At 36.5% G+C, this 12,976-nt stretch overlaps 1 protein-coding gene across 1 annotated transcript in view; it reads right to left on the reverse strand.

Annotated features, from left to right (window-relative positions):
• The window catches only part of LOC150083829 (uncharacterized), a 607,249-nt gene that overhangs the window by 532,235 nt on the left and 62,038 nt on the right, over positions 1-12,976 (reverse strand). Inside the window, exons 5-6 of the mRNA XM_090375392.1 lie at positions 1,435-1,677; positions 627-713 (exon numbers count right to left, since the gene is read on the reverse strand). Coding sequence (XP_090231518.1) covers positions 627-713; positions 1,435-1,677 — 330 coding nt within the window. The remainder of the gene's footprint in view (positions 1-626; positions 714-1,434; positions 1,678-12,976) is intronic.

A 12,976-nucleotide genomic window follows, 5' to 3' on the forward strand; every position in this document is an offset into this window, starting at 1 on the left:
AAATACATATCAGTTTGAACAATACAATAACATCCATTTTCTCTTCCTTTTCTGTTTTCTTTTCTTATGTGCCACTCTGGCTACTTTCACCGCTGTCCCCAGATAAAGTTTTTAATTGAACTAATTAAAAATATATAACTATTTTTCTTCATTCTTCTGAGGATATTATGCGGTTTTTTGTAATTTTGGCATATCAGTGATATAGTAGCAATATTTTGTTAGTCATTCCCGAGTTACGTAAAACTCAACTTATGTAAGAAGTCCTGAACGTATCTCTTACGTACGTCAGGGTATTACTGTATTTTTGGATTAACAGGAAAATCGATTATCTGGGAATTTTTTTTACCATCTATCCCAGAAAATTGAGAGTTTACCATATATATATATATTTTTTTTTTTTTTTTATCTCATTGGAAAAATAAGCAAACACAAGTTTTGCGAAAATAAATCATTACTGTATCTAATAGTCACATTGGATTCAACTCAAACCCATGTGCTACTTACACTCCCACACTGACCATTAGGCTTCAGCAGACCTAAAATATATTTCTCTAACCACAAAATACTTGAAAAAAATTGCAGAATTTTACTAAGAGAACATAAATCTCAGGATAATCTTCCCTTACCTGCACAGTGTAGTAATGATACCCTCCTCCTCCTATTCCTACTCCTCCTCCTCCTACATTTGGACCTTCTCCTGAATTCTCACTTTCCTTTGGATACAAATAAATAAAGCAAAAATTTAAGGAAACTATCTATAAAAAACTTGGTAAAAATAAATACTTTTTTAGTTAGCATCAAGTCAAGATGATAATGTTGTAGAAGCTAATAATGCCTTATTTATGCCAACTCACTTTAATACAGCATAGGATACAATAACAGCAGTAGGTTTACTTTACTTTTATTTTTGCATTAAAATAAATGCTAGATAAATACATAATGAAGGTCATACAATTTTAAAATGTATTTATCTACTTAATCATTAAGTGCATAAATAAACAATTTTGTTTGCAACAGGCAGAAAAAGAATTTTAACTAACTAAAGTTGAGATCCTCTTTACAATTCTATAGTGTTTTCAACATGGGGAGGGGAGGACAGTGTAGTAAGCATATAACAAGCAAAATCCTATCAGAATAGGCTGCCTTCAATTAATGTTAACTGCAAAAAAAATTTTAACTAATAATTAATGAACAGCTTTTGACTTATCACATAACTGTGCACTGGTGTGCTATTCTCCACCTCCTCCCCCCAGATTGACAAAAAAGCACTGCAGAAACAACCAAAACTGACAATAGACTTATTTTACTGAATGGTGCCTATAATTATAATGCAAAATCAACAAAACATAAAGCTTTCTCAGAAATTGCAATAAAGAGAATTTTAAAGTTTTATAAAAGTCAAAAAAATTATCAAGATATGTTATAGAAACATACAGGAATGGTGAAATTTGTAAGGCCTGGCAAAGCCTCTGAATAATCTTCTCCATCATGATCAGGTGAAATTGGTGGAAGAGGTGGAGATATATCTGGTGATGGATATCCTGGATATCCAGGGAATACAGTTTCTTCTGGACCAGAAGCATATGGAAAAGGACTGTTACAGTCTGGCATATAATCTACACAGTGCTCATATGCAGCCTCTGGACTAGGAACAATCTGTAGTTGTTGAATATCTCCCTGTAAAGGAAAGTACAATAATGAAAAAGAAAAAAAATTCATACCAATAAATTTGCATTTTTAGTATCACAATTTATTAAACAGAAACTATGTCAAATTTAAAAAATATATATTTATACGCACTGAGGGAAAGAAAATTGTTTCCTTTAGAACACTGCTTCTCAAAGTGGGTGATATCGTCCCCTGGGGAAGTTTGAATTATCCATGGGGGCATTAGACATGAAAGGGGGAGACGGGGAGGGCGATAGGCATGAAAGGGGGAGACGGGGAGGGCGATAGGCATGAAAGGGGGTGGATGGAGCACAATAAATGATTGGCTGTTACAAGGGTTTTATGGCTTATTTAAAAAATGCTGTGCCAAATATTATTACTGTTCATTGTGTCATTCATCGTCAGCATTTGGTTGCGAAAAAACTTGATCAACTGCACAATTCTCTACAAACCGTTATTACTGCTATAAAACAAAATTAAAGCACATTCTTTGAATGATCGTATATTTCGAAAGCTTTGTGATCAAAACAGTGAAGATTTTGAACGACTGCTATTCACTCCGAGGTTCGGTGGCTGTCAAAAGGCAACTGTCTCAATAGATTTTATGAACTCTTTGATACTGTTGTCGAGTTTTTTGAAGATAGGAACAACAACCTTAGTAATGATCTCTAGAAAATGAAAACTGATATTGCTTATCTTGCAGATTTATTGACTAGATTCAACTCAATGAACTTACAAGGACAAGATATAACTCTTATTAAAGCGAAAACTCAAATTTCAGCATTTATTTCAAAATTAAAGCTTTTTATGTGCAACGTAGGACGAATTGTATCAATTTCCACATCTGTTGTAAATAGAGAAAAAAGAAAAAATAGCTGATGAAACTCTACTAACTTTTTGTAATCATCAAGAAATGTTGAACAGAGATATGCAGGAAAGGTTCGAAGATCTCCTTAATTTGAAAATTCTGGATTGGGTTATAAATCCTTTTTTAAATAATGACGATGGTGAACATTTTGTAGAAGAAGAATTGATTGAGTTTCAAAATGAAGTTGAACTGAAGCCAAATTTTCAAAATTCATATCAGGAATTTTGGTTACAAAAGAAAATCCCTGACCATTATCCTGCATTGTGGGGAATTGTAAAAAAATTACTTATTTCTTTTCCAACATCATATTTAGTCGAAACTGGTTTCAGTGCTGTATCTCAATTGCTGACAAGACAAAGAAATTGTCTGGATGTTGTTAAACGTGGCAATTTACAACTTCTATTACAGATATTAAACCTAATATTGATAAGCTAATAAATCTCCACCAAGCTCATCCATCGCATTAAATATTAAAATATAATTAACTATTTCCATTAATATCATGACTTATTTATGTAATTAACTTTAATTTTTATGACTATAACTGACTTTATTTATGTTGTTGTAATTTTTTACGAAGAAGGAATAAAGTGCAGTAAATAGTTTTCTTTATAATTCACACACATACATGTGGGGCTGCATTTACGTTTTTGGAGGCAAACAGACAAATATTCATTTCAGTTATTTAGCTTCACTTTATATTGGTGGGCTAAAAAAAAGCCCTGGTGAGGGTTTTTTTTTAGGGGGGTGGTGACCCAAAAAACTTTGAGAAGTACTGCTTTAGAATGTCAAAACCTCCGGTATAATAATTAGCATTAGCATTAGTAGAGGCATTTGATGCAAGAAAGCAAACTTATGCAGCATCAGCCAAAAAATAAATAAATAAATAAATAAATAAAAATAACCACTTCCACTTCACCCCTCTGTTCGTTCGAAATACCTGTCCAGCTGAGCCTTAAACTTATTTAGGCTATCAACTTCCACGACAAGGGATGGAAGTCTGTTCCACCAACCAATCACCCGCTGGCTAAAGGCAAATTTCCTCACGTCTATCCTACACCTGTCTTTCCTGAATTTGAATTTATGCCCTCTCAGGTGATTATTCTGAGCAAGAGGAAGAATCCCATCAGCATTGAGCATGCTCAAACCATTCAAGGCTTTATACACCTCTATCAGATCACCTCGCTGGTGCCTAGTCCCCAGACACTGTAATTTGCAAAACTTAAGCCTTTCTTCATAACAGCACCCCTTTGTTCCATTCACCAATCTTGTTGCCCTTCTCTGTACTCGTTCCAGCATCTCTACTTCTTTCTTGAAATGAGGCCTCCAGACCTGTATACAGTACTCTAGGTGTGGCCTGACTTGCCTTATACAAGGGAATAATCACCTCCTTATCCCTGCTAGAAAAATTCCTATATATCATCGACAATACACCATGAGCTACCCTTGCAGCCCATCTGCACTGCTCAGAAAACTTCATATCTGCCTGCACAACCACCCCCAGGTCCCTTTCATTCTCAACTGTCAGTGTAGTACCACAGAGTTGATACGTTGCTCTGGGGTTGCTGTTTCCCATATGTAGTACTTTACATTTGTCAATGTTAAACTTCATTTGCCACCTCTCAGCCCATCTGCTCAACCTTTCCAGATCCTGTTGCAGTAGCATAGTGTCAGTAGTGTCCTTGACAACCCTGCCAACCTTCGTATCTTCTGCAAACTTGGACATTAAGCTTGATATACCATCATCAATATCATTTATAAATACAGAAAACAACAATGGACCCAACTGAACCCTGAGGGACTCCACTAATAACATTAGTCCACGATGAGCAGTTTCCATTGATTACCACTCTCTGTCTTCTCAACCACCCCTTTATCCATAGCAACAATTTGTCTTCAATGCCACACTGCTCCAATTTGTGCAGCAGTCTTCCATGTGCAACAGTATCAAAAGCCTTTCTAAGATCCAAGTGTATAATATCAAAGTTGTTCCCTGCATCCAGTTCTTTTGTGACTGCATCATAGTATCCAATCAAATTGGTTAGGCAAGACTTCCCCTTAACAAAACCATGCTGTGTCTGAGCTATAACTGAAGTCTTGTCTAGATGATCCTGCAGTGCTTCTTTAACCAGTGCCTCCATTAATTTTCCGGGAACAGAAGTTAAACTAACAGGTCTATAATTACTTGTGTCGCCCTTTGATCCTCCTTTGTGAATTGGGGTCACATTTGCACATCTCCAGTCCATGGGTACTTCCCCTGAGTCCAAGGAAGCTCTCATAATTATGGCTAAGGGTTTGCTTACTTCCTTTGCTGCCTCCTTTAATATAACTGGATAATAAACCAAGAGTATCCAACCTGTAACCCATGAGCCACATATTGCCTATTCCTACACACTGTGTGGATTGCTCAAATGCAGGCAGCCTTAAGTGTTATGTATCCCCAGGGTTTAAAACTTGCATGTCACAAATTATAGTTTCACATTGACTTTTGAAATTATCTGTTATTTGTAATATTTATTGTTTCTGTACTGAAAATTATTTGAATATTTTTTTAGAAATTTTGGATGTTTTTTATGCTTTATTTATGATATTTTGTGTATCTGCCTCAGTATTTAACAATATTATCATAATCATATAAGAACATTAGCTGTATATAATAATTATTGGATTTTCATATTTAATTTATTAAATGAAAAAAATTAAATTCTAAATATAAATATTGATAAAAATTAAATTCTGTTTTGAAAAATGTATAATTAGTGATAAGGAACTGTTGTTGAGGCCTAAACCCATTGACCATACGAACCATGCAGCATACAACCTACGGCATTTTATCTGTTTAGCCCTTAACACATTTGCTTCAAAACGAACTACAAATTTTGTGCCTTAACATATGCATCCATTCAATTTTTGTCAATAAATGAGCACTGTAAAAGGAGAGGCACATGGAATTAACAACTGAGCAATATCAGCATAACGATTGAACCATGGGCTGTTGCAATACAGTTGGAATTTTGCTGTGTCAATTGCACTATCACAATAAAAGCTATATATTTTCAATTTCATATATATCTTTTGCTTTTTATGAAGTTATTTTATCTAATTTAGTATTTTTTTTTTTGCTTATGTTGAAGTTAGTTTATTTAGTTTAGTATTTTCCACAAGAAGAAAGGTAAAATATTTTGAAGATTATGCTTGCTGAATTTTATTTCTTTAGTTTTTGAAAAAATGAAACATCATCCTTAGTGTGTGTCTGCTGAAATAATTTGTGTATTTTTCTATCAAGTTTTATCCTAAAGAGTTATTATAATGGATCTACATCCTGAGACAACAGGACTGAAAAGGAACAGGGAGGGAGGGACAATATGTTGAAGTTGATGACACTGAATCAGCTCTTTACATTATGTCATCTGATACTGAAATAGAATAGAATTATGTTCAAATGATGTGGTTTCTGAATTTCATTCAAATGCATCTGCTGATGCTAGAATGCTACAAATAACAGATGCTTTGAGTGATGATTCTTCAGAGATGAAATACATTTACTAAAAGCAGTGCCTACTTGTTCCAGCATCCCAGAGAAACACCTCAAAGCATATAAAGAACCCTCGCAAAAATAAGCGGTAGCAAACACATTAATTAAACCAAAAAATAAAAAAAAAAGTTGTACACCCCTGATATAAACTGAAGAATTAAAATATAGAGACCTTAATCCAGTGTACACTTAAAGGACAGAATTCATGGGATACCTGGTTCCTGGACAATCCGACGCTGTCATCCCTCTCGCTAGTGGACGAACCCACCACTTTGCAGATATATAGGTACACTGCATTACTGCATTCACATAGATGGTAATTCAATGTCAGTATGAATAAACGTCGTGAGTTAACTTTGATAGTGGGTGCCTGATGCATGGATCACTCTATCATGGAGATGGTACAGAAATTTCACTCTTCCCGTTTGACAGTATCAAGAATACGCCATTTCCGGAATAACATCTCATTGTGGACAGCACTGTGGGCGGAGAAAGGTGGTGGATGAACATGGCCATCAACATCTATCTCACATTGTTTCAGCCAACCGGAGAGCGTTTGTTTGTTATTGTTTGTTATTTGGTTTTTAGGAGCATTAGCAACTAAGGCCATATTGCTCCGGGAATATGCGGTGGTCATTCCTGACCTTTCCGCATCCTCCGTATTTGGTGGTGACGGGCTCGAACCCCGGTCTAATCAAGAAGCGTGTGCTACGCACTGCTGCTCCTTCCCACCTGGCTACGGAGGCGCCTCCCGGAGAGCAACAGTGGCACAAATCACTGCCGACTTCAATGAGGTAGGTTCCAGAAATGTCTCCACCAACACCTTCAGGCGATCATTAGCCACAATAGGTTATGGGAGCTGCTGACCGACCAGAGTCCCATTGATACACCACAACACAGGACTCTATGCCTCAACTAGGCGAAAGAACATCAACACTGAATGTTGGATGATTGGAGATGAGTCCCGTTTCCAATTATTTTGAGTGGATGGGAAGGAGCATATCTCGCAGAAACACGGAACTGTTCAGACTGATGGATAGTCAGTAATGATCTGGGACATGTTCAACTGGCACACATTGGGACCTCTGGTACGTCTAGACACATCTCTGGACGGTCCAGGTTATGTGCCCATTCTTGCAAACCATCTGCATCCCCCTTCATGGTCATTGTGCACCCAAAGGTCAATGGACTCTACCAGCAGGACAATGTGCCTCCCCACAGAGCCGTTGTGACTAGAATATGATTCAAAGAGCATTTTGAAGATTTTACCACCATGGAATGGCCTCCCCGTTCACCGGACATGAATCCTGGGGAGCATCTTTGGAATGCTATGGATAGGTCCGTTCAAGCTTTAGATCCTCCACCCAGGAATGTGACGGAATTATGGACAGCAGTACAGTAAACATGGATGGAAATACCTGTGGAACACTTTCATAAACTAGTGGACTCGATGACTTGCCTTGTGACTGCCTTATCCGGGCGAAAGGTGAGCCTACCCATTACTAGCCAGGTATCTCATGATTTTTGTCCGCTCATTATAGTTCCTCACCATGTTAAAGTAAAATAGTATAAAAAATTATTGAAGTATAAAAGAACACCTACTGAAAAAAAATGGAAGAGATAAATTAAATATTAAGAAAACAGCAATCAATTACATTCATGGGAAAAAAAATGACACAATGTTTACAACTTTAAAACTTTTAAAAAAAATTACTTTTGATATAACAAATTTCTTGGATCAAACTATAAATACAGAAAAAAAAAAGCACTTGACCTGTCACCTATGTAAAGTTCATAATCTATTTATTACTAACAGAATCTAACAATCATATGTTTAATGGATGCTTTCTCTCCACATTTTCAGTGATCAAAATCTTGCTGCTACACTTTTACAAAACATCGAAAGACCAAACTGAAAACTTAGTTTTTATTTGATATACATCTCCCGAAATTTAATAGAAAAATGTAAGGAGGCTTTTGAAAGTTTTACAATTTAACAACTGCATGAATAGGGCAGTTTTTAGAACACAAAACAGATCAAAAAATTGGGGATCAAAATAAGCTCTGAAATGGGTACATATCAGATCAAGTGTTTGTGGGGCTTAATGCAAAATAATATTGAAAGGTCAGTATTAGTATTCAGAGGATCTGCTATAGATAAAAAAAATAATAATAATAAAATAAAAATGACAGAACATTTGGTATCACTTACAAGAGCAAAAATATTTAGCATAACATTAAATTCAAATTTTATATTTACAAAACAAACTCTTTTGTGTGTTGTTGTTGTTATTTGATTTTTAGGAGCATTAGCAACTAAGGCCATATTGCTCTGGGGATATGCAGTGGTCATTCCCGGACCTTTCCGCATCCTCTGTATTTGGTGGTCACAGGCTCGAACCCCGGTCTAATCAAGAAGTGTGTGCTACACACTGCTGCTCCTGCCCACCTGGATACAGAAGTGCCGTCTTTTGTGCGTATTTATATATATATATATGTGTGTGTGTGTGTGTGTGTGTGTTAATCTAAATACAAGGTACAGCATCAGCCTTAGTAAAGGCACATTGTGCAAGAAAGCAAGCTTACAGCATCAGCCAAAAAAAAAAAAAAAAAAAAAACTTCTCATTTCACCCATCCACTTGCTCCAAATGTTTGTCTAGTTCTGCCTTGAATCTAATTAAGCTATCAACTTCTACGACACATGGAAGCTTGTTCCAGCAATAAACCACCAGCATGCTAAAGGCAAACTTCCGCACATCTATCCTACAACTGTCTTTCTTCAATTTGAATTTATGCCTTCTCAGGCGATTATTCTGAGCAAAAGGAAGAATCCCATCAGCATTGAGCATGCTCAAACCGTTCAAGGCTTTATACACCTCAATCAGATCACCCGGCAGGTGCCTAGTCTCCAGACACCATAATTCACAAAATTTAAGCCTTTCTTTGTAAGAGCAACCCTTTGTTCCATTCACTAATCTTGTTGCCGTTCTCTATACTCGTCCCAGCAGCTGGACATCATTCTTAAAATGAGGCCTCCAGACCTGTATACAGTACTCAAGGTGTGGCCTGACCATTGCCTTATACAAAGCGATAATCACCTCCTTATCCCAGCTAGAAAGCTTCCTGTACATCATTGACAAGACACAATGAGCTACTTTTGCAGATTGTCTGCACAGCTCAGAAAACTTCATATCTGCCTGCACAATTACCCCCAGGTCCTTTTCATTCTCTGCCACTGTCAGTGTAGTACCATACAATTGATACGTTACTCTGGGGTTACTGCTTCCCATATGCAGTATTTTACATTTGTCAAGGTTAAACTTCAGTTGCCACCTCTCAGCCCATCTGTTCAACTTTTCTAGATCCTTTTGTAGCAGCATACTGTCATTAGTGTCATTAAAAACTATGCCGAGCTTCAAATCATCTACAAACTTGGACATTAAGCCTGATATACCATTTTCATTAATAAATACAGAAAACAACACTGAACCCTGGGGGACCCCACTAATAACATTAGTCCACAAAGAGCAGTGTCCACTGATTACCACTCTCTGTCTTCTCCCACTCAACCATCCCTTTATCCATACCAGCAATTTGCCTGCAATGCCACACTGCTCCAATATGTACAGCAGTCATCCATGTTCAACAGTATCAAAAGCCTTTCTAAGATACAAATATGTATATGATATCAAAATTATTACCTGCATCCAGTTCCTTTGTGACCACATCATAGTATCCAATGAAATTGGTCCGACAAGACTTCCCCTTAACAAACCCATGCTGTGTCTGAGCTATAACTGAAGTCTTGTTTAGATTATCCTGCTGTGCTTCTTTAACCAATGCCTCCATTAATTTCCCTGAAACAGAAATTAAACTAATAGGTCTGTAATTACATGTGTCACCCATTGATCCTCCTTTGTGCATTAGGATCTCATTTGCACATATCCAGTCCATGGAGATCTCCCCTGGCGCTAGGATGCTCTCATAATTATGGCTAAGAGTTTGCTTACTTCCATTTGCTGCTTCCATTAAAATTGGATAGATTCCATCTACCCCAGGTGTGTTTCTTATGTTTATCTTCAACTATTTCTCCTCCACTTTTCTCACAATTATTACAAAATCATCTAGCTCACTGCCAGAGTTTAATTCACCTCTTGTATTCCACTCCCTGAATAACTCCTCATGTGAGAATGTAGATGCAAAATACTTATTTAGTTTGTTATCTACCTAAGCAGGATCATCAACAGTTGAACCATCAATATCAAGTGGACCAATCTGATTCATCCCCTTCCTTCTAAAGTTTACATAAGTAAAGAACTCTTTGCTGTTTTACTTTGCATCCTTTGCAAATATTTCTTGTAATCTGCCTTTGCCTGCCTAAGCTCCTTTGTGACTTGGTTACAGACCAGCTTACAGGTATCATAGGCTTCTGTATCACCTCTTAATTTCTATGTATCCCATACATTTTATTTCTCTGCCACTTGTCTCTTTAGTTCATCTGACATTCATTTAGGCCTAAACCTTGAACAATATTTCTTAGTTGGTACAAAAAGCCTCGTAGCTTCCAAGATCAATTCTTTGAATGCTTCTCATTTTGAATTTAAAGTTGGTAACATCATCAGTTGGTCGCACTGTATAGAATTTAAATACTGTCTCAGACCACTGTAGTAACCATTACATAAGCAAAACCCTTTATGGTAGTTACCCCTGAGTAAATCCCACTTCAATAGACTGTGATCATTGCCACCTAGTAGTTCCTTTATCTGCATATACTAAATGCAAGAAGAATCACTACTGATAATCATATCAAGAGTATTACTACCTCTAGTTGAGTCCCGAACATGCTGCTGTAGAAACAATCATCCAATAAATCCACAAAGGCTTTGCTAGTGTGTGAGTGACCAACCCACAAATTCTAGTCAATAGCTGGGAACTTAAAATCCCTCATTATAAGACACTCCGATTTACTGGTCCACTCTATTTCTCTGTACAGTTGTTAATTACACTCATCAGAGTCATTATGCCTATAACACACTCCTACTCTCAATTTTGCGTTTCCAGTGCTTATGTCACACCAAACTGACTCAACATTGCACTGTCTACCCATGTCGACTGGCTGTACTTCCTTGTATTTTATGTGTTTCTTAACTAATAGCATAACCCCTCCTCCCTTCCTGTACACATTTTACTCCCCATCTTCCATTTCTGCATTCCTTATATCTGTGTGACACGATGTCTCTGATATCGCAACGATATTTGCCTTTGATGTTTTGATCAACACCTCAAAATCATCAAATTTATTTACCCAACTCCTAGCATTGGTGTACACGCTAGTATACATGCACCTGTTCCTATTCTTAGCTACCCTAACATAGCCCATGTATTTACTTGTTCCGCAATGACTCCCAGCAGTCTCTGAATCCCCTGCACCTTATTTTCCAGGCTATTACTGTGTATCCCCTCCCCTTTTCCGACCCACCTAACACTGCCTCAATTAGCATCAGCAAATATTCTTGCACCCTTTCTATTTAAGTGTATCCCATCCCTGTAGAAGCAGTCTCTCCTGTTAACAAACACAGACCAGGCTGAAAAAAATTCTACCCCTTTAGCCTCGCACAGTTTCTCCAGGACCAAATCGTTCCACAAGGCTCTCATCATATACTCCCTCCTATCATGTCTGGGCAGAATTGCAGATACTTTCAAATTCAACCCTAACTGATGGCTTTTTTTCAATATTGACCTGTACTTGTTAAGTAATTCTGCCGATCTGCTACTCTTAATATCATTAGTGCCAATGTGTACAACAATATCACCTTTTGTGCCCTTAAAAGATGATATCTGCTCTACAACATCATCAACCTTTGCCTCTAACAGACATACCCTAGGTATAATTTAACCAATCCAAATATAACCCACAAAATAGATATTTCATATTATGTTAATGCTTGAAAACTTAAGACTGTTGGTGCACGGGTTTGAGTGGTATACCTCTTGCACCAGCCTAAATCAGATTAATCCTTTCATGAGTGAGATTTCAGAATGTGCAGGCTTAGGGCAATGAGTTTCTGTAATACATTTGGGCTCTGGATAGCAAGTTTTTTCCCAAATGCACCAGCTCAGTGTGGTGAATTTTCTGATACTTCAGAGTAAGTGTTTCTCATGGAATTAGGAAGTTTTTTTTAAAAAATTAAAACAAGCTGTCCATTTCTTCTTAAATACAAAGGTACATTTTATTATGCATGGGAGAGTGTGTATATATATATAGTGGTAAATACATACAATTACAACAATTAATACATACAATTAATTACAACAACAAAATTATAGGGATAGTTCTAAATAAATAAATATCAGTTTATTAGTCAACTAGCTCAATATATACAAATATATATAAAATGAGAGATAAAAAAAATGACAGAGGTAGAGGGGGAGATAGAAGGGAAATAGAAGATAACATATAAAATATCCATAATAAGAGAAAAATAATTACAAAATAAGGATGTTGCCACACAACTTACAAAACCGGCCTCTCGTCAGGTGTCAACAGCCAGAATTGCAAGCAAAATAGCAACATGTGTCTTCATTTCTGCTGTAAACCACAAGTCAAAGGGTAAAAAGCATAAACATCAATAAAAATGAGAATAAATTTTGTTACCAAAATAAATGAAAATTAAAATAAAAAATTTTATAAACAAAATAAAAAACTTACAGGGATTAAACGGGGGTTGTTTTGAAAATAGTTTGTGACCTTTACAGTTAACACTATAAAGATGAGAAATTAAAACTGAATTGACAACAGCAATTTCTAGAGACAAAACTTATTAGTCTAATCCAAGTTAAAGTAAAGAGATTTGAAATCATTAAAAAGCAAGTAGCCTTAAAACAGAACAAGAGATTTGAGATAA

The sequence above is a fragment of the Mastigoproctus giganteus genome, chromosome 6 (assembly GCF_048544385.1).
Source record: "Mastigoproctus giganteus isolate SK-2022 chromosome 6, ASM4854438v1, whole genome shotgun sequence".
NCBI lineage: Eukaryota > Metazoa > Arthropoda > Arachnida > Uropygi > Thelyphonidae > Mastigoproctus > Mastigoproctus giganteus.